The sequence below is a fragment of the Abramis brama genome (genome assembly GCF_963993115.1).
Source record: "Abramis brama genome assembly, chromosome: 13".
Classification (NCBI taxonomy): domain Eukaryota; kingdom Metazoa; phylum Chordata; class Actinopteri; order Cypriniformes; family Leuciscidae; genus Abramis; species Abramis brama.
Genome location: NC_139975.1, coordinates 3,204,881 through 3,232,760, shown reverse-complemented (window position 1 = coordinate 3,232,760; position 27,880 = coordinate 3,204,881). Strand labels below are relative to the sequence as shown.

Below are 27,880 nucleotides of genomic sequence, written 5' to 3'. Positions count from 1 at the left end.
AAACTCTAAAAAGCTACAAAAAAAATCTGATTAAAAAATCATCATGGTATCACAAACTATTTTTATTATTGTTTTGTTTAGTAAAATACTCAGATGACGTGTTTACTGGCGCGAAGGCGGGGCAACCTGTCACTCACATGAGATCCACCAATAGCAAACCACAACCATCCAATCAATTTCACACAGACAAAATCAAGCCCCGCCCACATTTGCTCTTGTTCTAGAAGCGTTTCACTCGGATTTAGAGATGAATAGAGATGAAAAAATGAACGATCTTGATGAGAATAACAGGTTGTGTGTCCCACTGAGTCTCTGTGTTTGTGTGAGTTTCATTTAACGAGAACAGCTTCTCAAGAGCTCAGAGGTCAGCTCAGCTTTGTTTGGATGTCAGCGATGAACGGTATATTACTGTGTTTGTGAAGCAGCATCAGCTCTATTCTAACTCTACGTTGTTCTCTGAAGCGTTCCTGAACCTTCACCATAACAATGCTGAGGTCACGGCTTACGATTTCTGATTAAAGCACCTTCAGTGCTTCTGATACAAGCGTCTACCAAACAAATAAATGTAAAAAAACTAAAGTTTAAGGTCAGCAAGAGATTTGAATGTTTCTGCTGCTTTTATTTGATCAAAAATACAGTAAAAACAGTAGCATTGTGAATTATTACTACAATTTCAAATAGATATATAGTAAATATATAGTAAAATGTATATAGTAAAATGTAATTTATTCCTGTGATCAAAGCTGCATTTTCAGCATCATTACTATTAGATCATTTTAGAAGAATATTATCCATTGTGTGTGTGTGTGTGTGTGAGTGAGTGTGTGTGTGAGTGAGTGGGTGTGTGAGTGAGTGGGTGTGTAAGTGTGTGTGTGTGTGTGTGTGTGTGTGTGTGTGTGATGGGTAAGTTTAGGGGTTGGGTTAGTGTGTGTGTGTGTGTTGGGTAGGTTTAGGGGTTGGGTTAGTGTGTGTGTGTGTCTGTGTTGGGTAGGTTTAGGGGTTGGATTAGTGTGTGTGTGTGTGTGTGTGTTGGGTAGGTTTAGGGGTTGGGTTAGTGTGTGTGTGTGTTGGGTAAGTTTAGGGGTTGGGTTAGTGTGTGTGTGTGTGTCTGTGTTGGGTAGGTTTAGGGGTCGGGTTAGTGTGTGTGTGTGTGTGTGTCTGTGTTGGGTAGGTTTAGGGGTTGGGTTAGAGTGTGTGTGTGTGTGTGTGTGTGTGTGTGTGTGGGTGTATGTGTGTGTGTTGGGTAGGTTTACGGGTCGGGTTAGTGTGTGTGTGTGTGTGTGTGTGTGTGTGTGTGTGTTGGATAGGTTTAGGGGTCGGGTTAGTGTGTGTGTGTGTGTGTGTGTGTGTGTCTGTGTGATGGGTAGGTTTAGGGGCTGGGTTAGAGTGTGTGTGTGTGTGTGTCTGTGTGATGGGTAGGTTTAGGGGTCGGGTTAGTGTGTGTGTGTGTGTGTGTCTGTGTGATGGGTAGGTTTAGGGGCTGGGTTAGAGAGTGTGTGTGTGTGTGTGTGTGTCTGTGTGATGGGTAGGTTTAGGGGTCGGGTTAGTGTGTGTGTGTGTGTGTGTGTCTGTGTGATGGGTAGGTTTAGGGGCTGGGTTAGAGTGTGTGTGTGTGTGTGCGCACGTGTGTGTGTGTGTGCGTGTGTGTGTGTGTGTGTGTTGGGTAGGTTTAGGGGTCGGGTTAGTGTAAGGAGAGAGAATATACAGTTTGTACAGTATAAAAACCATTACGTATATGGAGAGTCCCCACAAAGAAAGCGAACCAGACTGTGTGTGTGTGTGTGTGTGTGTTACCTGTCTCTCTCTGAGCTGAGGTGACACAGTAGATGACAGGCCCACAGCAGCGGTCCTGCATAAGTGCTCAGCGCCGTCAGGAAAACAGCAGGAGCTTCTACATAACTCTCCAGACCCACGAAACCCACAGAGATGTCCACCGTCCCGATGTTATTAGAGTTTCCCTGAACACACACAAAACACCACATCAACACACACACAGCTAACATACATCTTTAACTTATAACTGTGTGTAAGTGGACTAACTCCTCTAATACTTTGTTTCAGGAGTTTTGAAAACCCATTACTGTACATAAAAGCCAGGGTTTCCTAAATGGGGGTCATAGGTTGATGAAGTCTCACACATTCACCGAAAATAATAAAATAAGGTGGATAAGCAGCAGTAACGTGATGCAGCACAGGTTTGAGACGTCCTGTCCTCACACACACTCACACACTCAAACACTCACACACACTCATTCACACACTCTCACACACACTCACTCACGCACACACACACACACACACACACACACACACACACACTCTCTCTCTCTCACACACACACACACACTCACACACTCACACACACACACACACACACACACACACACTCACTCACTCACTCACTCACTCACTCACTCACTCACACACTCTCACTCACTCACACTCACTCATTTACACACACTCACTCACACACACACACTTACTCATTTCAGGCATGAAAACAGGTCAGGGGTAAAAAAGGTGAGAAGGATGCGGCATATATAATCCCCCCCCCCCCCCCCCCACCCCCCAAAAAAAATGTAATGAGTGAGTAACGCGTAAGAGTTAACACGAACAGATGAAATTCTCACTTATTAATAGAATTGAACTATACTCCACAGTGATGAATGCCCCCCAAACCCCTGTAAGCTGCATTGGCATAGTATTACCAGTGTTTCTCACAGGATTTTTGGATCACTGTGATGAGTGGACCTTTGCCATTCTAGGGGGGTTCGGGGGCATGCTCCCCCGTAAGAAAAATTTGTGCTTTTTAATGTTAAATTCATCAATCTAGTGCAAATTAAACAAAGAAAATTTCAAAACTCCTTTAGTTTCAGTGTCTGTCTACATTACTGCTACAATAATAGTGATAATATTAATCCCATGATAGTAATAGCCATATATTGTAAAACAAATGCACTGAAAAAGAGGAAACTTTCATAATTAGTTTTGTACTAATTTCTATACTTGAAAGAGTATATTTCTATACTTCACATTAAAGATGTGATTGGGCTAGCCCAGTGTAAATCAAGAAAAGAACCAATGGGCCGCTGATCTACGTGTTTCGTCGGGTGTCAGAGAAAAAAAACTATTTACTACTACTATTTATCACGCATTAAAAATGCCCCAAACCAGTCGTCTGTATGATAATCTGAAACAAGGACTGGTGAGCCGTTGTCCTGCTTCACTTCACAGATGCTGAGTGAAAGGAGAATTATAGAATGAAAGGATACTCATTTATATGACACTTTATTCATCAGGAGAACAGCTCGTTCAGCGCGTCATACGTCGTCCTTTCAGTTTCGGTTTTCAATCGATCAAGTTTTTTCACGTTCTCTCTATAAACCACCCCTTTCAATCCAACCGAAATTATTTGTAATAGAGCTGACACTTTAAGTTTTTAACGGGTTATGTACTTGTTATTAATGTTTTTATGAAATATCTCTAGTGAATGCATTATCATATCACCGTATTATTTACCGCCTCGCGAGCCGCGCAATGAATAACACTGCACTAACTGTTGTTCCTGCTCGCTCAGCGCTCACGGCGCCCGCGCCCGCTCGCGATATCATCTCGCCCACTTCTATGTCAAAATTAAAAATAATGACATTGGCAACATCGCTGTCTGTATCTGACAGGACATTTAACATTGTAAACTAACTTACCTCAGGCTTGCTTTCCGACGTGCGGTACTTTGTTCGGCAGTGTGTCCAGTTGTCAGACTCGCGGTGTAAAAGACTTTGAAAACATTTCTGCCCTAACGTTATTCTTGACTCGTATTGGCTGTCATGTTTCGGCATTAGGAATGATGTTTGTTTTTTAAAGCTGCGAAGTTTATGGTAACTTTATAGGGGATAAATGCCCCCCCCCCCCCCCCCCCAATAAATATTTTCTCATCGGATCTGCACAAATCACGTAGGTGACCCTTTTAGGTTTTAAAACGGCGAATTTCGCCGAAAGGTGAGGAGTTTTCATGCCTGTCATTTACACACTCACTCACTCTCACGCACCACTCACTCGCACTCACTCACTCTCACACATTCACTCGCACACACTCACTTGCACACACACTCGCACACACACACACACTCACACACTCAAACACTCAAACACTCACTCACACTCATTCACTCACTCACACACACTCACTCACTCACACACACACACACTCTCTCTCTCACACACACACTCACTCACTCACACTTACACACACTCACTCACACACACTCACTCGCACACACACACACACACTCACTCACACTCACTCAATTGCACACTCACACTCACTCATTTACACACACTCACTCACACACACACTTACTCTCTCACTCACTCATTTACACACTCACTCACTCACTCTCACGCACCACTCACTCGCACTCACTCACTCTCACACATTCACTCGCACACACTCACTTGCACACACACACACTCGCACACACACACTCACACACTCAAACACTCACTCACACTCATTCACTCACTCACACACTCACTCACACACACACACTCTCTCTCTCTCACACACACACACTCACTCACACTTACACACACTCACTCACACACACTCACTCGCACACACACACACACACACTCACTCACACTCACTCAATTGCACACTCACACTCACTCATTTACACACACTCACTCACACACACACTTACTCTCTCACTCACTCATTTACACACTCACTCACTCACTCACTCTCACGCACCACTCACTCGCACTCACTCACTCACACACTCACTCGCACGCACACACACACACACACACACTCTCTCACAAACACACACACTCACACACTCACTCACTCACTCTCACACACACACACACACACACACTCACTCAAACACTTCTTCAGGTGTGGTGAGGGAAGCGCTGTCAGACTCAGACTGAGGGTCTTGACTGACAGATGGATGAGGAAATAAACCAACAGATCCTATTCTTCCCTGTCAGCGGTTCACAGCGGTTGTGTGTGTGTGTGTGTGTGTGTGTGTGTCGTGTCTGTCACTACAGGACAGACCGATGGGAAAATCCTCCCCTCTTTCCTCTCTTACTCCCATTATCTCATGCTAGTTTGCCGTGTCAGTGTGGGCGGGAAAAGAGCCTTGCCTGAAAAATCAGCTAAATCAATGTGACAATTTACAATTAACAATCACTTCCTCCTGCCTAATGACTACAGAGAGAGAGAGAGAGAGAGAGAGAGAGAGAAGAATATATCCGTCCTTCAACAGTTACACTGACCCTGACTGTCCCTCTGATGATGATGTCATTGTCAAGCCCATAATTCCATGCTCTGGTGCGTTAAATGATAATTGGCCAGTAAAGCACCATTTATGATCCTTACTTACACACACACACACACAGTCTCAAATTGACTCTCAATGTCTCATTATAAATCAGATTCTTTCTAACAGGTTTCTAAACAGTCCTGTCTGCCGTTGCTCGGACAAAAATATTTTGTGGCTTTTATTCCATGTCTGTTCATTTTGAGGTCATTTACTGTCACTCACAAAGTTTGGGATAAATCAGATGTTGGTTACACTTTATTTTAAGGTGTCATTGTTACAGTGTAATTAGACTAGGGATGCACCGATCCACATTTTTTCACTTCCGATCCGATCCCGATACCTGAATTTGGATATCGGCCGATACCGATACTATTCCGATACCAGAGCTGTGTTTGCTTTAATATTTTTGTTATCATTATTGTTTATTTTATATGATGCTGAAATAAACTTCTCTCAACAGGCAAGTATGATATGTATGTATGCATGTATGTATGCCCCAAAAGGCAACTTGAGGTAAGAATAAGGTCAGAAAAGGAAGTCAGAAAAACAGAAAATCCTGTTAACAGGAAAAATCTCATTCTGAAAACAAATATGCAACTGTAAGGGTTTCAAATTGATTGTCATGTCAATATTTATTACATTCCCAAAATGTCAAAATCAAATACTTGAGTCTTGAAATATAAGAAAAGTGCAAGTGTAAACATCTTACACACACACTATCTGAAGGGTGATCCTCGCTCCGATGCGGTAACTCTCGATGAATGCTCGATCAACATCAGCATCTTGCAAACAGACAAGCGGATTTCGCCTCAGACGCGCGTCAATTTCGTACTGGGCGCGCGAATGGATTCAAAATATTCAAGCGTCCAACTAGACGCGGTAGACGCGAATTTGACGCGCTATTCGCGTTTGGTGAGAACGCACAGTAATGTGTTGCTTTTAAAATGTTTGATTGCGTTCGTTGTGTTGTACGACGCGAGGGAGCTTTAAAGAGCTCTGAATTACGGCTTTGCAAACATTGCATTTTGCTGTCTTTGCATTTCCAGTGTGAAGCGACATGTTGGCTAGCCGCAAACTGCGGAACGGATTTCCTGAGCGGGGGCGTGTCTCATAACTCTGTGTCTCATTGAGCCGCGCCTCTGTTCAGGAAATCCATTCCGCAGTTTGCAGCCAGCTAGCAGGCTCACCGGCGGGAATCACTTTCGGAGTCATTTCAGCAGACAACGTTAAAGCGCAGACATGACTCATGAATATCGGATATCTCCACAGGTTGGATCGGGAAAATCCGATACTTGAATTACGCTGGTATCGGTCCCGATACCGATACTGGATCGGATCGGCCCCATCCCTAAATTAGACATTTAAGTACGGATTAATATTAAGCAACTACATGTACTTACTGTATGGTTAGGGTAGGATTAGGGTTTGGTTCAGGGTTAGTTGCATGTAATTATCAAGTGGCAACATTCTGATCTGAAAAATGAAGCCTACCCGGAAGTGCGAAAAACTGCAATACATCGAAAATCCGCTAGAGGGAGGTCCCAAAAGGGAGCAAATGTCCATAGACCCCATGTTAAAATGTCCGTTTTCACAGCATAAATTCATGTTTTTACAGGTTGGTCCCATGGACTTTTATTGTATTTTTCGATAGGTTCCGAGTGCCTGACAACCATGAGGGCTGTGAATTTTTTTCTAACTCGTTAGTTTAGATCGTATTTAGATATAAAATGTATGACAATAAGGGCGTGGTTAACTTTGATTGACAGCTGACAAGGCAGCGCCACGGAGAATGACAACATAAGAAGCGCCATTTTTTAATACAGTTGACATATAATACTACTGTTTCTGTATCATGAAATGTAGTTTTAAGAGTTTTTCAGGCGAGAATGTAGTTGTTTAAAGCTCAAATCTGTGGTTTATTTATAAAGATTTATGAAAATTGTATCCAGTTGTGAGATCCAGCGATGACCGGGCGCTCGGCGTTCATGTACCCCGCCTGGAGCAGCCTTTCCTCGGCTAGTCGTTATGAGGTTTGCCGCGGACTCTGGCGTCTCTGTAGTGGTTAAACATGAGATATGATTCGTCTTGTCTATATCTAATGGGCGATTTTTGGTCTCGTGAATCTATAATTTGTTCCCTGGCCAATCGTTTTGGCTGAGGGGAAGTTTCATAACTTTATAAGCTATTTAAGTTTACCTTTGTATGGTTAGACTAGAGCGCTGACTTTGTATGTTTGACTGAATTGTTTGCTTTATTTGTATAGCTTCTTGTAACTTTACCTTTTACTTTTATAATGGCTAATATTGATAAAAGTGAAATTTAACAAAAAGAGACTGGGTTGAGTTTTGTCATTTTAAATTTTAATACAACGAATATGATCTGTAATGTTGTTTACTGCAACATCTGTTGTTTAGCACAAACGCACATATTGCCTGGACCATATTAAAATGTTTAATATTTTTATATTATATTTAAACGAAAAGAGGCAGGTTTGTGTTTTATATTTTGTTTTTTCATAAATAGGCAAACGTTATGTGCAGTGAATATAATCAATATGCGTTGCCTGAACCACATTTGTGTGGCTAGAATGTTTAAGATTTCTTTAAATGAAAACGAAAAGAGTTAGTATGGTGTTTTATAACATATTTCGTTGCCTAAAATATACACAGAGATAACCGGAGTAGCTGAGTGACGCGCGCTGCGTCAGAAGGTGGGCGGGGTTAGGATTTCCCAAGATTTTCCAAGATGGCGCCGCCCATACCCCCCATAAACGGCTTCAAACCCGTTCTTCAGAAAGTCTATGGGTGACGTCACAGACGCTTTGTCCATATTTTTTACAGTCTATGGTAATTATGCATAATTTATAGTTATTACTATAGTAACTATATGTAACATATGTAACAAGGACACTGTAAAATAAAGTGTAACCCAGAATTTTTTATGCTTTTTAAGCAAATCTCTTTTGCTAACCAATGTTATGTTGATTTGGTCAAAAAATACAATAAAAATAGTAATCTTACAGTCCCCCTGTGTTGAAAATCCAGCTTTTAATGTTGTTTATATGTGTATGTGGTGTTTTTAATACGCTTTAAGACAAACCATGTGTAAATTCATAAGTCGACTCCATTGCTGAGTATTTTCTCCTTAAAACTGCAGTGAACCAAAGACAGTCTCAAAAACACGCTTTGAAATCGCTGGTGTTTCTGACGTCACAAACTACCTTGTAACCAATCAGATCAACGTGTGATCGTCAACCAGTGGATCTCTGAGCTGAGTGAGTGAGTGGAGGCGGGGCTCATTTGCATATTCATAGAACCGCGCATACTAAATGAGGCAAGGGTGTTGAGTTACATTCAAGATATTTTAAGGCATGAAGAATTTTTTTCAAGGAAAAAACACTTAAATATGCAATTTTTGTGATGAGTTTTAAGGGATAAAATGAGTGACAACAGGGGACTATGAAATATTATTGCAATTTAAAATAACTGTTTCCCTATTTGAATATAATAATTTTGAATTCATTTTTATTTCAGTTTTGGTAATTTTAGTAACATCTAAAAAAACAATTAAACTAACTTTCTATAACTTTTTTGGTAACACTTTAGTTCAGGGTTTAGTTCTCACTATTAACTAGTTCATCATGCATATTACTAGCAAAAAAAATAACATAAAATAAAATAAAAACTAGACTCCTCTCCTCATTACCTGGAAGTAGAAGAACGCCTGCCCGAACCAGTAGTGCATGATGGTGGTCTGAGCAGCATCGTAGTGCATCTTCTTCCAGATGAACTGGGCCATGATGGTCTGGATGAGCAGACAACAGGCCAGCGTGGGCAAGTTATGAGCCCTGAAGAGCAGAGCCACCAATAACACCACGCCGCTGTACACTTCCCACAATCCCCTGCTCTTCAGCCGCCCACTGTCCCCCGCTGACGACATCAGCTGCGAGCGCAACAGGTCCTTCACGCCCGTGAACAAGATGCCGAGGACGAAGACGTAGACGAATCGAGCCTCCACGGTTCCCCTGAAAGAGAGAGATTCTGGTTTAGAGGCTCATCTTAGGCTACGTCTGCATTTACTCGGATACGTTTGAAAACGGCGTTTTCATTTAATAAAAAACGCTCTCCGTCCACACTAGTGTTTTCAGATGTTTCAGTGTGGATGACAAACTTTTGGAAAACGCCTGTGTGGTGGATTTTTAATAGATAAAATAGTAAACTGTATATTAAACTAACCATGTTTCTTACATCTAACCTTATTTCTCTTTTTAGGCCTAACATGATAACACTTTGAAACACAATGTACTAAAACGTTCTGTCCTGTGTTTTTGAATGTTGTATGTTGTGTTGCCATACCCCTTTTACTTTGGTTGTGTGAGTGTATAAATAACAAATTTGGGAATTGAAACTAGACAGATGACAAAATTTGAACCTTGTGATTATATATTATATATTAACTATATATATATAGACTATATATTAAACGTCAATTGGAGATGTTAGGGAACGTCGATTGGAGATGTTAGGGAACGTCGATTGGAGACGACCCAGGGAACGTCGATTGGAGACGACCCAGGTAGACTATATAGGGAACGTCGATTGGAGACGACCCAGGTAGACTATATAGGGAACGTCGATTGGAGACGACCCAGGTAGACTATATAGGGAACGTCGATTGGAGACGACCCAGGTAGACTATATAGGGAATGTCAATTGGAGACGACCCAGGTAGACTATATAGGGAACGTCGATTGGAGACGACACAGGGAACGTCGATTGGAGACGACCCAGGTAGACTATATAGGGAACGTCGATTGGAGAAGACCCAGGTAGACTATATAGGGAACGTCGATTGGAGAAGACCCAGGTAGACTATATAGGGAACGTCGATTGGAGACGACCCAGGGAACGTCGATTGGAGACGACCCAGGTAGACTATATAGGGAACGTCGATTGGAGACGACCCAGGTAGACTATATAGGGAACGTCGACTGGAGACGACCCAGGGAACGCCGATTGGAGACGACCCAGGTAGACTTCCAGGTAAAACCTCACAAAAGCTCACTGAGATGATACAGACGGAAAAATAAAGAATTTATAAATTATAAATAAATAAAAGTTATCGCGCAATTCTTCTGACAGGATCATTTTATTTTGCAAAATATCTCAGCATTCACTGATCGTCCAGGTGTCACTCACTCACTATTATATGTTTGGTCTAAACGCAACTTCTCTCATGTTTTACTGCAGGAAAGCAAATGTGAGTATTTTCTGTCATCTTTGCAGGACTGATATGAAGAGTGTGCAAAGTAACATATTTCAGCGACTGTGTGAAAGTGAACAGCACATAACAGGCACAATATAGGCCTATATGTATAAATATGAATATCTATTGGTACAATATGCGTCACATGACTAAACTTACATCATCGTTTTTAAATCCCTCCGTTTTGACACTCCACTTTACAACTCGAAAATGGCTTTTCAAATGTATCCACTTTGGAGAGTGTTTTCAAAAAGCTTATCTTCATGAATAAAAACGCCGTCTCTGTGAACGGAAGGACAAAACAGAGAGAAAAAGATGCGTTTGATTGTTTTCAAACAAAAACGTACTATTGTGGACAAGGCCTAAGATGCTCACGTTCACCCACACACACACAGAAGACTCAATATTGACCGAGAACAGCCTTTTGTTTGAAGCCTCGTCTTTATCTCGGTCAAAGCTTGAGAGAATCAATAAGAGCAAGGCTTGTTGCTTCACAGCGGAGAGCAGAAGTTACTTATTATATGTCCATGAATCATTGGAAAGAAGCGATTCACTCAAATCAGCTGGACTATTTAACGCTGCCTATGAGAAGGGAATAACGTTTTAATTTAGTTAAATCCTTACCACTACTTAACCAAAACGAGGGAACGAATTAATGATATGGTCAGGGGTGCACATAACAGTTCTGGTCTGGGCTTTAAAAGGAATACCTGGAGATGTTGCTTGGTACTCACGCTTTACACACACTTATCCTGCAAGCGATCACTTTCCTCCTGACTGCCCTGCCAAAATGCTCAAAAAGTTATTGTTTTCATTGTTTTTGACCTATGTAACCTTGTAAACAGTGCTTTAGGATTTTGAGGTAGGTCTAACAGGTAGGATATATAGCCTACAGAAATGTAATAAAGTTATCAAACAATTCACAGACTTCACTGCATAAAGTTTACATTAAATGTAGATTAATCCTTCTTAAAGCTACAAACATTATTCAGGAAAGAACAGTGAGTGATTTTCTCTGTCTTTTGTTCTTTGATTAACATTAATCACAGACATCACAGCAGCGGGTTTAATAGGCTACTGTCACTTTAAGACAACATTTTTTCACAACAATTTATGTACATTTAAGACTTAATTTAACTCATTTAACTGTGCTTGCGAGGATACTCGACAAAACAAGCATTTCGGCATTTGACCCTTCGCAGGGAGTTTGATTGACAGGCGATCTGACCAATCATAATCCGCCATTTTTGTCCGAGAAAGCAGTCAGGAGAGTTAAGATTAAAGGTCCTTGCACACTGAAGGTCCTTGCACACATAACGTGAGTAAAAAAAAACGTTTATTTTTTAATGTGCGAAAATTTTGGACGCGAATTTCGGAAATTTGCATCCGAAATTTTCGCACGTTAAAAAAATAAATACGACCTCACGTTATGTCAATCACGCTTGCACACTGCCTCCGAAACTTTTGTCCGTCATAAAAAAATTCGGATCAGGTTCGATTTTCTGCGTTTTTCGCATCCGAAGCAAGCATTTTGAATGGCGTTTTGACAATTCAGAGCCACCGAAACACGCCTACAAAAAACGCATGCGAAAATTTCGGACTCAGTGTGCAAGGACCTTAACGTTGGAGGATTTGAACTTGAAAAAAGGAGTGTATTGACGTCTTCCCGCTGTTAAAACAACATTCCTTCTGATGTTCATTCATGTTTATTTGATGCTATAAATGAACTAGAAGGAAGAGATGATCGGTTCACGAACAGCTTTAACTGAGACTCTACAGCGATCTGTCAGACACATTAAAGAGCCACAAAACGCTATTTATTGTTTAAATTTCTTTAAAAAAGTACCAAATTTCAAAGTTGAGACTTTGTTTCATATCAAAAGTAACCTGGTCGTCGGTGCCGATAGCCTCGTGGGCAAGTGTGCTGACATGTAGTGCCGTTGTGCTCCTGGAGACCCGAGTTCGAGTGGACCTTTCCCGACCTTTCCTTTCCCGTACTGTATATCAAAACTTAGAATTGAAATCGCGATTAATCGTTGCACAGCCCTAAAATGAACCAATTCAACGATTCCTCTAAAAGTTTTTTTTAAAAAATATATTTATGTATCATCACTGTTATCACCTCTATATTATCTAGTTTTCTTGTACATCCTTTCATCCTAGAATTATTCATTCAAAACCATTGTTCTTGAACCAAAAATACTGCTCAGATTAAATTATATTATATAATCCAATTATGATGATCTGATCTGGTTTAACATGCGGCATATCGTCCTCTTAAACAGCTTCGATGCACTTTGTGTGAGTTGCTGGTGTAGTTTTTCTAAAGGGCAGCATGACTGAATGTAGTTTAACTATATTAAATCATGAGTATCTTGTAGCTGGAGATGCTGGCTCTCACAGTACACTGGATCAGTCACATTAAATGTGATTAGAGAAAAACAGGCGGGAGATTTCTGCAATTTCCCCGGAGAAACAGGAAAATCTCATCATTTTTATTGCCACTGTGTCTCTGTTCCTCTTCACTGTAAATAAGCTCCATCAGAGAGAAAACTACATCTGCACTGAACACTTTAATCCAACACACGTTACCATGACAACCAGAACTTGGCAACGGCACGTCGTTCATGCCGTGAGAATGAATGACGAAGCAGGAAAAACGTCAAACCTAAAAGCCTCAGACTCAAGACTTGCTTTAACCTGCAGACAAATGAGGACCAGCTAGTGTTGTGTTTTATTGCCTACTGAATTAATGCTTTAAGTTCAACAAACTTTGTGAACTTCATCATTTTAAAGGTGCTCTAAGCGATGCTGGGGGACATCACTTCTTGTTGACGTTCGAAGTATTGTCAAAGAAAACAGAGGCTAGCTCGACCCTCCCTCCTCCTCACCTCGTCCCCTCCCCCTCCCCCTCCCCCTCCCCCTCCCCCACCCTCCCGTGCTTCCTGAAACAGACATGAACCATTTAGAAAAACCAAACTGGATTTACCCCGTCCAGCAGAAACAGAGCCAGCTGAATGTCGGATCGGAAGCCCTTCTGCCGGCGGAGTTCTCGCCACCTTTTGAAAGCTTTTCCGATGTAAATTCGGGACTTCGCGTTCCTTCTCCATTTCCCTATTCTGTGTTATTTGTTCATCGGAACGTCGTCTCTTTGGTTGTGTGTCGGCCATTTAACCCCCACCCCCAAATCATTCTTGTCGGTTATTGGCTGGAACACTGTTTGTTATGTTTCGTGGTCCAGGCTGGGCCAGGTTGTTTTTGTTGCCGTTTGTGGAGCCTGTGGTGTCTACAGAGACCGTGTGTTTTTACAGTGTGTTCAGGGGACAGGCAGCGAGCGGATAGTGAGGAGATGTTTGCTGGATGTGACAAAAAATGTTTCAGCCTAAAAAACGTGTGACATCGCTTAGAGCACCTTTAATAAAGGTTCAAAATTAGTGATGCATACAAAAGAAAAAAATTGAAATTCTGTCATAATTTACTCACACTCATGATATTACAATAATGAGTGATGGAACAAACTAACAAACTAAAAGAAAATCAAATGAACAAAAATTAAAGAATGAACAAAAGGATAAACAATAATGAAAGAAATATCAAACAAATTAATTAATTAAAATAACAGGATGGAAGGAAGGAAGGAAAGGAGGAAGAAAAAAGAAAGCGAACGGAAGAAAGAAAGAATAAAGAAAGAGCGAGCAAAAGAACGAAAGAAAGAGTGAGTGAATGAATGAATGAAAGAAAGAACAAGCGAGCAAATGAAAGAACAAAGTCATACTCACTCACACAGACACACACACACACACACTCAAACACACACGCTCAAACACACATGCGCACACACACTCTTTCACACACGCACACACACACACACACTGCACACACACACACACACATATACTCTTTCACACACGTGCTCACACACACACACACACTTGCATCCTTACTCCAGGAAACTGCAAATCCAGTCACTCAGACTGAGAGATAATCAATGTTGTGTGCAGGATCATCAGATGGTGTGTGTGAAGGGTGTGTATTCACGGCATCTGAGGCGGACACTAGTTTATAATTAATCTTTTATTAGTTCTGCCAGCGATTCACTCGGTCTGACGGGATGATGCTCCGCATGCACTTCAGTCTGACACTGAAGGTGTGTGAAATGCACAAAAATAACAACATCAGTGTGTGTGATGTGCATGAAAGAGAGGTTGCCAGATATCGCGTCAGATTTAAAAACTCCAGACAACAGACCTCACACACACACACACACACACACACACACACGCCAACTCACATAAACATGCTGAAGTCTATACATTTATTCATTCCCGTCTTTCTGTTTTATTCAGCTCCAGTGTTGCTGATCTGCTGTTCCCACAGCTGTCTGTCAGGGAAACTATGAGAACAACATGACCTTTGACCCTAGAGCAGAGCACTCTGAGTCACGCAGGTCATTGTGAGAAACATAAACCCAAGCTGAAGTCCTGGCATGGTTGCTAAATATCTGAATTTTGATAAATACAAAATAAATATGTGACAGAACAACTGCAAGAACAAACGAGTGAATGAATGAATGAACAAACAAGCAAGAAAGAAAGAAAGGTCAACTGAACAAACTAACAAAATTAATAAAAGAAAACAAATAAATAAAAGAAAGAAAGTGATGAAAGTAAATGAAATTAAAAAAGATAAATATACACATAAAAAGTAAATAAAAAATAATAAAAAATAAATGAATCATTAAAAAAACAAAAATAATATATATATATATATATATATATATATACAAAATAATTATAAATAAATACATAATTTAAAATAAATGAATAATAAAAAATAAATAAAGTATAAAACGACTGAACAACTGCAAGAATGTGAATGAATGAACGAATTAATGAACAAACAAACAATGAAAGGTCAAATGAACAAACTAACAATTAATAAAAGACAAAAATGAAAGAAAGTGATGAAAGTTAATGAAATTAAAATAAATAAATAAATAAATAAAAAGTAAATAATTAAAGATTAATAAATAATAATAATAAATAAATTATTAACATACATAAATTTATATATATAAACAAACAAATAATTATAAATTAATTAATTAATAGATAATTAATAAAAAATAAATGAATACTAAATAAAAATTAAATAAACGTATTATTCAAAATAAATAAATGAATACAAATATATAAATAAAGAATAAATAAATAAATACAAATGGTTATTATGATCAACATAAACCTGTGCAAAAGTCGTGCCATGGTTGCTATGGTTGATAGGGTGTTGCTAGGTGGCAGAAATAGCTATGAGGATCCTCGATATGGGATATTTTTACAGTCTGCCAGGCAAAAATAGCACGTCTGATCGCTCACAACCAGCGAGCCTCTCCTCAACAAGCCACATGATGCGAGACAACACTCCTGTGTTCACAGCGCAAGCCGTGCGAGACTAATTACACGCCACACGTGTTGTTTGATGCATTTTTTTACACAGGTTTAACTCAGAGCGCATTAGAAGAGAAATATGTGAGTGTGTGCACAGAATTAATTTCCATATCTATGTGGGATCCACATGCATAAACACTCTCAAACGAGGTGTCAGATCAAAACACACACACACACACACACACGCATAGATTAATCAGGATAAAAATATGCAGGCTTTTTATGGCCTCCTCCTGACGCAGGTGTGCTTTTAATTACTCTCTTCAGATGTGTCGGGATCTACAAAGCTCAGGGAAAAAAGGGCAAATTCCACATGAAAGTGAGCGTCGAGGACTATGTGCTCACTGTGGAGGGCAGAGCACTTGAAGCGAGTACTTTTAAGGGTGCAGGGCATCACAGTGTCATATGTGAACACCCTACACACACACACGCTCTTTATTTGAATGTGACCTTAATAACCTAGCAGGAAAAAATCATGTTTATCGCTGATGTGGCAGATGAAACATCTTTATGGAATGACTCTCAACCAAACAAACATGTCAGCACTCTTAAAGGGGTGGTGTAATGCCCGGAGTCGGACAAAGATGGAGAGACTCAAGAAGAAGTGACAACATGTAGAAGCAACAGGACATTTCTGAATGGTTAGTTGATGAGTTTATGAAGCTTATGTGTAGTTATCTTCTAGTCATTGATTAGCATATTCTGTCATGATAATCTATAATCGTGTTCAGGGGGCGGGGTTTATGTAAATTCTAGGGTCAGTGATGTCACTAACCCGGGAGGAATGTGGTGTAGTCTCTACCAGCCGTTTGTTGTAGTCCTTAAAAAGTGATTTCTTTAAAAGCAAATATCTCCCTTTGCTTTGAACTTTGAGCGTTGTAACTTTGCAGATGTTGTTTATGATCAAACAGCAACATTACACACTAACTAAAGTTAGAAAAGTCAAATCATAATCAACCACCCCTTTAATATATATTGAGGGGCTACATTATAAAGTCAAACCAAAAATTATTCAGACACCAGATATAATTTGTGCTTTTTTTTTTTTACTAGTGTGTGCAGGACACTATAGTTTATTTATGAAAGTGAGGAGAGCAAAATAAAGTAGGGTGACCAAACGTCCCGTCCCAGGACATGTCCTGTTTTCATGTCCTGTCCTGGCCGTTTTTATAAAGTGATGAAAATGTCCTGTTTTCATTATTTTGTACTTTAAATACACGCTTGCCTTTGCACACAAAACATATGAAACCGGCTTCGGCTTCGCCCCGTCTTGTTATAATCAGCGCGTTCCTCAATCCGCAGCGGCAAGCGCACGTCAGAATACAGAGGCCTGTGTGTGTGTGTGTGTGTGTTCATCTCAGCTTCATTTGTCTGTCACTGCTTGTCAATGTCAGAACATTTGAAATGACCAATCAAATAAAAGTAGGCGGACTTTACGTTCACAGAAATTTAGCAGCGTGACTCGACTCTTCAGTTTACGGTCAAGTGTGAGATAAAATGCAAGTAGCTAACAGCGTAAAAAAAAAAAGCCCAAATGTAAATTCACGGATGATTTACAGAGAAAATTCCCGTGTTTTCGTTTCGGTCGGGATCTGTGTAAAGCAGAATGCATGAACTGCAAAGCTGGCACGCACATGTCAGTGTCAAATAAAGGTGCTAGTGACCTAGAAGCCCACATAAAGAAAGTATAGGCTACAAGAGAACATCAGGAGGATTGAAATTGTTTTTTTACTGAAATAGTGTAGTAGATTTTTTATTTTAGTAGCAGATTTTTAACCTATGGCCATGAAAAGAAATAGTGTCATGTAAAAGGTGTTAAAAGCTAAACTGTTTATTTTTTTATTTTTTATAGTATTCTATTGTTGCGGGCCAAACAATGAATGGAAAGGATGTATTACTTTATGTATTAAAGTACAATAACATAGTTGCAAGGTTGTGAATGCATTTGTCAAGAATTTTTTGATGCATTTACTCAGTCACTGTATGAAGAATTTTTGTGTATAATATGTCACAGTTTACTTTATTTTAGGGTGACCATATTTTAGTTTTCAGAAAAGATGGGGGGGGGGCGTGGTTTGAGGGGGGGGGGGGGGGGGGGGGGCGTGGTTTTTGAGGGGTGGGGGCGTGGTTAAGGGAACCATGCCCCCACCCCTTAACCATGCCTCCCCAAACCACACCCCCACCCTTAACCACGCCCCCCCAAACCACGCCCCCACCCATCAACCACGCCCCCGTCCTCTTTTCTGAAAACTAAAATATGGTCACCCTAAAATAAAGTAAACTGTGACATATTATACACAAAAATTCTTCATACTGTGACTACCAGTGACATTTATAAAAATTTGGGACCAAAAATTATTCTGAAACTTTGACCTGATCATGTTTTGCTGAAGTGTTTTTTCTTTAATTGCTAATGCGCCCTTTTTACACAAAGACTGAACAAAATGAAGCATTGCTTGGTGATTGGTTGAGCTAAACTGGTATTATCTAATTGTGTAGTTAAATTTAACAGCTGACAGATATTCAACATAATTCATGTGTGAGACAGTCTAACAGAAGGACGGACAAAACCAATTGAAACTAATTTGATAACTCTGAGTTCTTGTCATATTTTATTACCATTTTTCAAACTATAGCAAATAAACTGTTATAAAGTGAGAAATGTTGAAGGTGTCTGAATAAATGTTGGTTTGACTGTACATGGTCTCTCCCTTTCTTACACAGAACAACCTCCTGGACAACAACCAGTCTGGTTTGTTCAACCAGCGGCACTAAACTGAGCCTGCCCTGCTCTCGGTTTGTCTGGCAAAAGCAGCTTCCGAATCCTCAGTACTCATATTGTTGGATCAGTCAGCTGCGTTTGACACAGTTAACCACCAGATCCTCCTGTTAACTCTCTCAGTAAGTCTTCAGGGCGTTGTGGAGGGAGGGGTGAGGTGTCTAAAGACTGGAATACACACTGAAATTAACACCCGCCAACCCGCCAAATGCGGGTAAAAATCAACTGTGGCGGGAAACGCTGTCAAATCACGAGCCAATTTGGCATGTTACTTATTATACTTACATTTACATTTACATTTATGCATTTGGCAGACGCTTTTATCCAAAGCGACTTACATTGTATTCAAGGTACACATTTTACATTTTGTCAGTTCTTGCTTTCCCTGGGAATCGAACCCATGACCTTGGCATTGCTAGCGCCAACGCTCTACTGTTTGAGCTACAGGAAAGCCAACTGTCCTTATACTTATTATATTATATCATGCAAGTCAAATCTGATTTGGCGCAAATACTTGTGAGTCATCATGATATATTAAATACAGCGTATTACGCAGAATCTGCTCAAATCTGGCTTACTTGAACACACACGTCACTACGCAACAAATAACGGCGCACTTGTTCATTTGCATTGAAGCAATTATAGCGAAGATTAAAAAGCATTTGGTTAACAGAAAAGATAGTTATTTTCCAACATCCTACATTTTTTTCTATGTTCATTGTACTGTATTGATCTGTCCACCTAAACTACATTTTTGATGATGAGGATGAAAGAGGAATGGAGGAGATGGCTGGATGACAGGATTTTGTTTGAATAAGAAATTATTGAATGAAATCCAAATTTTATAATATATATATTTCATCATACACTTGCCAACTTTGTAAATGGTTAGAGAGAAAATCTGGGCATCACACACTACAGGACTGAGGATCGAACACTAGCCTACACTACAATACACTAAACAGAAACATGTGACGCATTCTTTAGGGATTTTTCCGTATTTATAAGGATTTCCGTATTTTTCGACCTGGGACTGAAGTGAGCTGCGTTAACGCCACTGTGTGAATACTGAAACTGCTGCAAACAATTACTAAACAAATGGCAGATTCTGTGTTTTCTAACACATTTACCCAATCTCGTATGTCGTCTCGTACAACGTCATTTTTTCTTGATCTTTGTGACTTCGCACCCTTGATTTCCAATGTCTGGTAAGCATATTATGACTGTATTATGTACAGTATTTATTAGCGATGCATCTTACACTATAAATGTTCTAAAATCGGCTCAAAATATCAGATCTGTTTTGATGTCCTCCGGCTGGATGGAATCAAAGTCATACACTACGTGATTTTCTGTGAATTCTGTCAACTCCGAACGCACAAAATCTGCAGACTGGCGCAGACATTCGGCAACTACTGCCGACTCACCCAGATCGCAAATCGGGTAAAAATCTGAGCTAAAGTCGTGTAGTGTATTCCAGCCTTAAAGCAACACTAAGTAGGATTTTTTACCTTCAAATAATGTTTCCAAAATCGTTTCAGTGGTTCATCAAGTCATGACAGGGTGAGAGGCACTTATGCCACCGCTTTGCGGTCCTTTATCTGGTATATCCACGCTATGTAAGATTGCCAGATCGGGTTGCGTTTCTGTAGTTCTAATGAGACATAAGAAAACTACAAATTTGACTTGCTTTACGGCAAGCGTTACAATTGCCGATAGGTGGAGCATACTCGACAGTAGACTACAACTAAATGTAAGATACCTAGCAGCCGGGTAGCTTTTGAATTGTCATCATGACGGAGTCTGGAAATAAAAGTAAGGGTATGAGGCACGTAATTTTGTGTTTATAAACAGTTTTTCTAGCACTGCTGTTCTGAGTTGAATGCCGTGAAGATTACAATAACTTCCAAAATCACCTCAAATGTTTGATCGCTTCCAAAGTTGTTGATTCTTAGTTTATGTTTACGTTATGTCTTATGTTTACATTAGCGTTTTTGATTGATTGCATGCTAGCGTTGGTGAAGTTGTGAGTTGATTTTTGGCGATGGAGGATATTTGACTGGGAAACTGTTATGTTTTGGACTAAATTATTTACGACAGCAGTAATGGACAATACCACTTCCAACCTGTAGGGCGACCGCAGAGGAAAAGTTCCTTGGTGTTGCTTTAAGGCGCAACATCTAGCTACTGGATTCATAAATACATTCAGAAACACGTTTTTTCCTATCACTGTTATCATCTATCTACTGGAGTGCCTCAGGGCTCAGTGCTGGCACCACTTCTCTTCTCCATCTACATGTCATGACTAGGATCTGTCATTTAGAAACATGGTTTTTCCTATCACTGTTATCAACTATTTACTGTCAATGTCACTTTTATTTGTATAGCACTATTAAAACGATACATGTTGATCAATGTGCTTTACATCATCTCAGTAAGATAGATAAAATAGTACCATAGTAATAGAATAAAAAGACAGAAAAATTATCATCAAAAGGCCATGGCAAACAAATGTGTCTTAAGTTGTACTTTAAAGACATGTACCGAGTCAGCGTCCCTAACATGTAATGGTAAGCTATTCCAAAGTCTTGGCGCTACTACCCCAACTGCACGATCCCCTTTCTGGCTTAACTTGGTCCTTGGATTTTTCAGCAAATTTTGAGTTGCTGATCTCAAAGTTCTTCCTGTCTGATACTCCATTTACAGATCTGATAAATAAGTCGGTGCAAGGCCATGAAGAGATCTATACACCAATAAAAGAAGTTTAAAATCAATCCTATATTGCACAGGGAGCCAATGTAAAGAGACCAAGGACGGAGTGATGTGTTCATGTTTTTTAATATTCATTTTAATAATATTAATTAATCATAAATTCATATTAATAATCTCACTGCAGCGTTTTGAACCTTTTGCAGCCGTAGAATAGATGCTTGACTAATACCCTTATATAAAGAATTACAATAATCAAGTCTTGATGATATAAGACAAGCGTGCCGCACAAGCCCTGAAAAGTGAAGCCAAAACGTCTCGATCGCCCCCTGGTGACTGGTGCTAGTATAGGTCATAAGCCCCGCCTCCCCGTGTTATTCAACGGGATGTGAGACCAACTAAACAATTAAATTACACTTCAAATATCTTTTTTCCAAAGGTGGTTTCTTTCATTTGCTGTCGTTTTTATCACGCTGATGTAAGTTCAAGTGTCTGTTTCAAAAATAAGTTGGTTTTTAGTTAGTTACGTGTAACGTCATGATTGACAGCTGTGATTGACAGGTTCTCTGAGCGAAGTAGTCACTGAAGCACCAACGGACATTTTTTCGGGATCTTCGGAGGACTGAGGAGATTGTATTTACTGTATTTTAACAAGCCTCTTGTCGTACTGCAATCAATTTTTAAAAAAGTGTGCAGAATCCACTCTCCCTGAGTGCATTCTGCGAGAGTGAGGGCGGAGCGTTGATTTTGCGGCTTTACTTCCTGCTCACTACTGCGCAGGTCTGGTCCCGAGATCGCTACTGCGCAGACTCAAGTTCCAATATGTCAGCGCCATATCGGGACTCTGGCGGCTTCAGTTCTCATCAATGGAAGAGAGCGAAGGGGCGTCGTCCATCTTTTTTTACAGTCTATGATATAAGAGCATGGATTGCAATTTCAAGGCTCTTATACGTCAGACATGATTTCATCTAAACCAGATTTCTCAGATGAAAAAAATTGGAGTGGAGTGTCTCAGGGTTCAGTGCTGGGACCGTTTCTCTTCTCCATCTACATGTCATCACTAGGATCTGTCATTCAGAAACATAGTTTTTCCTATCACTGTTATCATTATCTACTGGAGTGCCTCAGGGCTCAGTGCTGGGACCACTTCTCTTCTCCATCTACATGTCATCACTAGGATCTGTCATTCAGAAACATAGTTTTTCCTATCACTGTTATCATTATCTACTGGAGTGCCTCAGGGCTCAGTGCTGGGACCGCTTCTCTTCTCCATCTACATGTCATCACTAGGATCTGATCCAAAACAGGCACAAAATCACTTTCACAGACCTTTACCTGGACTGTTCTCTGCTGGTGGAATGACCTGCCGAACTCAACCTGAGTCTTTAGCCATTTTCAAGACATGGCTGAAAACGCATCTTTTCGTCAACAGACAAAGATACAGACAAAACACAATATGTCCTTTAAAATATAATAGTGTGTAAAAATCACTATTTTTTAAAATATAGTTTATCATGTTTTCATTTCTTTAGTTTGAAGTGAGTATATCTGCATTGCCTGAAGAAAATGTATTTAGTTTTTCTTAATTATTTATTGCGTGAACTGGCTACGCTTTAGTTGGCTTCTCTTGCTTTCAGAAAGAAGAAACATTAAGCTTTAATGCTTTTTAAAGTACCAGCTCACAATATCCCCTCTGTCCCTTGAGAAGTGTGTTCAGAATTCATGTTTTCCTCTCTGATGGCAAACACAGACTTTGTTGAAGTCGCCTGACTGGAGACTCTATGTTATTCAGTTTATGATGTGCACTACGCCTCAACAGATCCGTGTCCTGATATCTCATTCTGTCACTACTGAACTCAGACGCTCCCGATCTCCATTCAAACACTCCAAAATTTGTGTCTCTGCCAAAATTCTTGTTTATTTCTTTTCCGCTCCGCTTTCTCTGACAACAATCATCCCCCGTAAACAGCTTTGAGCATAAACTCTGATTAAAAAAGCATCTTGCTTGACATCTCTTCACTCTGTCTTTTGTGTGCTTGTGGTTCTCTCAATGACAGTCGACAGCACTTTGGACTCATTTGTATTTTTTAATCAAAGGCGTAATAAAGAGATAACCAAAACCAAACAACTAGCTTAAAATTAAAATTCTTGACTTGCTCAGTTTTACAGTTTTTTTTAACATGACCTTGTTGCAATGCATTCTGGGATTCTGTGAAAGATGTGATGTGTCTTAGTATTATCTAAAAGGCTGCATCATAATTATCTTTTTGTGCATGCTAAAAATATGCTTATGAAACCAAAAAAGCTATTAATAATTCTTGTTTACATGAAGAAAGACATTTCGAACGCACTAAATATCACACGCTGAGTTGTTTAGTAGCTTGTTTCATGCATGTGGTGCAATAAATCTGTTTGGGTCTTCTGACATAAATAAATTAGATGCAAAACAGACTCGAGGTTGTTTACACCTCTAAAAGCAGCTTGAGACATTTCTGTGATTTACATATCTATTCAGAAAGGTATCAACTGTGTTAATGGCTAACTAACACCCACATTCACATTCACACATGGAAGAATAACTCCATTAGAACAATCAGCTGTCACTTAAAGTCTGTAATACTTTTTGGGTCATGCATGATTGTGCATATTGGTCAAGGGACATTTATCACTAAAGTCACTTCACTCTGTGGCCACCATAGTATTTTATATTAGTATTGTTCTATTTATGCAAATACAGCTTCTATGTACTTGAATGTTTAAATCGTACAATGTACCACATTTTTTGTGGCAAATAATGTTGTTTTTATAAGCACTTTACTTCATGGCAAATTTATTCAAACATACCGATTAACTTCACAGATAGTGAAAAAATTGCTTTTATCGATACATCAGTGCATCAACTAATATATATTAGGGGTGTAACAGTACAGAAAAAAGCAACAAATCCCCAATGCTATGTTTCAATTGATAGATTGACCAATGCTGTGTGGTAAAATGCAACGGCAATTTTCAAACGTATCGTTTTGATTAGCGTGTTGTGTGTAGCCTACGCTGTCATTGTCTTTGCTCGTGAGAGTTCATGCGGTGGCAATGGAGGATGCACAAATTTCAATATTACGCTTATTCAAGAAATCACAGATAGATGAGCGAGGAGGAGAAAAGAAGCCTACTTCACCTTTCCACGAGGAGATGGTGAGTGAAGCGGCACCTCAGGCTTCATATTTCCAGGACACGCATATTTCATCACTGGACTGTAGCGAGATTTCCACGACACAAATCGGCACAATGCCAAATGATTATGTCTCATTATAACAGTGGAAACAACTTAAAATACTCCGTCATTTATGGTCATGCAGATAAGAATAAGACGCCATTCGAAACTGTAAAGAGTCTGTTTTTATTTGTGTAAACTCACAATAAACACAAAAAATTGTGCTTTTGTAAAATAAAGAAAACAAAAAGGTCGTCCCTGAATTTATTTGAGAAAAATCCGTCCCTTTCTGTCGTCCCTGATTCCTTTCTGTGTAGGGCTTTCGTGGTGAAGGAATTTCCCTTGGGGTAATTTTGAGTGGCTCAATAGTGCGATATGCGGTATTATCGCCATTAATTAATTTATATTTATTTGTTGCTATATAAATCAGTGTTACGACGTGGTCAGCATGCACAAAAACTGCTGTCACTCAGCGCGCAACGGACTGTCTTTGAGTGAGTCATTAAACCGTTCATTCAACGAACACGTTCAAAAACGCTGATTCATTAAAAGATAGATGTAATGAACCAAGGTGTTAATTATTTTTAACTTTGAGCTCCACTTTTGAAGACTCAGCTGACCATGGGTAACAATGAATCTGATGCTTCACTTAATAGAGACAAATGTTTCGCTTTTAAGTGCAAGTGCAACTTAAGGTTTAAGTGCAAATCCACGAAGCCTCTGTACAAATCACCATGATAAAAACAGTCTTGTTATCATTATTAACTTATTTAACATTCAATACACATGCATGAAGTTCAAAACAAGAAGGGTATAGCCTTATGAAAAAAGAAAATGCGAATATCGCGGTTGCTGCGGTTTGTCAGTAGCGCGGTACTACAATATTGCGGTTATCGCAACAACCCTAAGCGCATCACAAAAATGAATCGAAACTCAGCATGTGGACTACTATCAAGCTCTTGCGTGTTATGGCGGTTACCAAACAGCATTGCATTACCGTACGCCCCCTTCTGGACTGGAGTGTGGATCGCCTGAGACTGTATTCAGCGTCTGACTGTATGCATCCAACCGTGACGGTTCAGGACAATACATGCATCGTTACACCCCTAATATATACAGTGCAATGCATAAGTGAATACACCCATGCTAAAGTTGACTAAAAAGAGGAATAAAAAATCATATTTTGGAAATTGAACTTAATGCCTTAATTTAAAAAATTAGGAAAAATCCAACCTTTAAAGTCCCACTCCGATCATATTTTGAGCTATTTTTAAACATTCTCAGTGGTCTTTAAATGATGATTATGCCGTTTTTAGCCAAAATCACAAAACCTGTGCCGTTTTCTGGGACTTTGCTTCAGCAGAGCGGCAGTAGCTCATTAGCAATTCGCCTCTGCGTTGTGGGGGGAGCCGTTGGCACGGAGACGACCCTCCCCCTCGCTCGTTCACGCCGCCGCCGACTTGAGCTTCCGAGAAAACGGAGGAGAAGCTGATCATCGCCGTTGCTGGGTTTCCTATCATTATCGGATTAATTGCAGTTTAACCATCAGAGTGAAAGTTTATCATTTGCATGTGTTTTTAAGTCCTGCCAGTTTAACAGGGTGCGCTTGACAGGGCATATAAGAACGCAGAGAGATAGCAGAGAGAGAGAGAGCCTCGGCCGCGCGCGCGCACTCACTATTAATAATAATAAATAATAATGTGACCAAAACGGTTATACAAATGCTGTCATTATAAAAGGTTTCTAGTGTCAATGTATTGCTTGTTTATTTTGTTTACTTTTCATGGTGTGACACTTCTCTTCTCCCATGGTCGAACATAGAATGCTGCTACGTCAGAGCGGCCAAAGCGTCAACAAGCTTCCTCGTACTTTTTGACAAGCGTCCTTGACAGGGCGGCCAGAGCTTCTTTGCCGCTCAAGTCGGCGGCGGTGTGAACGTACAGTTAGCATTGCAACCCGCTACCGCACATAGGTGTTGATCCGCCATCGTCTTCTCTACTCCTCAGAACCTGAGCCGCGGGGGCGGAGGGGAGTATAAGCTTGTGGCACCGCCCAGTGGAGTTACTACGTCACAACTCCAGTCTATTTTAGCTGGCATTTTAGCGTCTGCTACTGATTCACAGCCATTTGAATGCAGAAATACTCAGAAATACAACTTTGAACTTATTTTTCTCAAGATATGTCCTCTAACATCAGAAAAATGCCACAAGAACATGTTAACACCTAGAAAAACATGATTTTCATCGGAGTGGGTCTTTAAGGACACCAATTTTCTTTGTGAATGAATAATGTATCGTAAATAAATAAATGTTCTTCCTTAAAATACATGGTGCATAAGTGAGTACACCCCTATGTTAAATTCCCATAGAGGCAGGCAGATTTTTATTTTTAAGTTTTTTTTATTATTTTTTTTTATCTCATACCTAGAGATTGGCATGATTTTATTTCAGTTAGCCTAAAAGCTGGTTTGATTTGCATTGAGAGATGATCTTATGGAAAGTACCCCATGCCAATCTCTAGGTATGGTGAAGGCTATGTGATGATGTGGGGCTATTTTAATTCCAAAGGCCAAGGGAACTTTATCAGGATGCATAGTATCCTAAAAATTTTTTTTTAATAAATACTTAAAAATAAAAATCTGCCTGCCTCTATGGGAATTTAACATAGGGGTGTACTCACTTATGCACCATGTATTTTAAGGAAGAACATTTATTTATTTACGATACATTATTCATTCACAAAGAAAATTGGTGTCCTTAAAGGTTGGATTTTTCCTAATTTTTTAAATTAAGGCATTAAGTTAAATTTCCAAAATATGATTTTTTATTCCTCTTTTTAGTCAACTTTAGCATGGGTGTATTCACTTATGCATTGCACTGTATATATATATATAGCAAAGTCAAGTGACATCAAAACCTGACAATAATGGCACCATAAATGGAGTTTCTTTATCTTAAATATGGCAAATAATGTATTTCTCAGGTTGATTTAACAAATGTTCTAGAGCAAACTAAGATGATGCTTTTGCAAATAAGGCTCTTTTACCTCATTCTCTATATTCAGTATTTCACAAGTAAATTAAAATAAATGGGAACTTAATTTTTAATATTTTATGTGGCTGGAAAGAAATCAAACAGAA

At 39.7% G+C, this 27,880-nt stretch overlaps 1 protein-coding gene across 1 annotated transcript in view; it reads right to left on the bottom strand.

Annotated features, from left to right (window-relative positions):
• The window catches only part of pigg (phosphatidylinositol glycan anchor biosynthesis class G (EMM blood group)), a 144,511-nt gene that overhangs the window by 9,991 nt on the left and 106,640 nt on the right, over nt 1-27,880 (bottom strand). Inside the window, exons 11-12 of the mRNA XM_084133084.1 lie at nt 9,036-9,354; nt 1,795-1,958 (exon numbers count right to left, since the gene is read on the bottom strand). Coding sequence (XP_083989210.1) covers nt 1,795-1,958; nt 9,036-9,354 — 483 coding nt within the window. The remainder of the gene's footprint in view (nt 1-1,794; nt 1,959-9,035; nt 9,355-27,880) is intronic.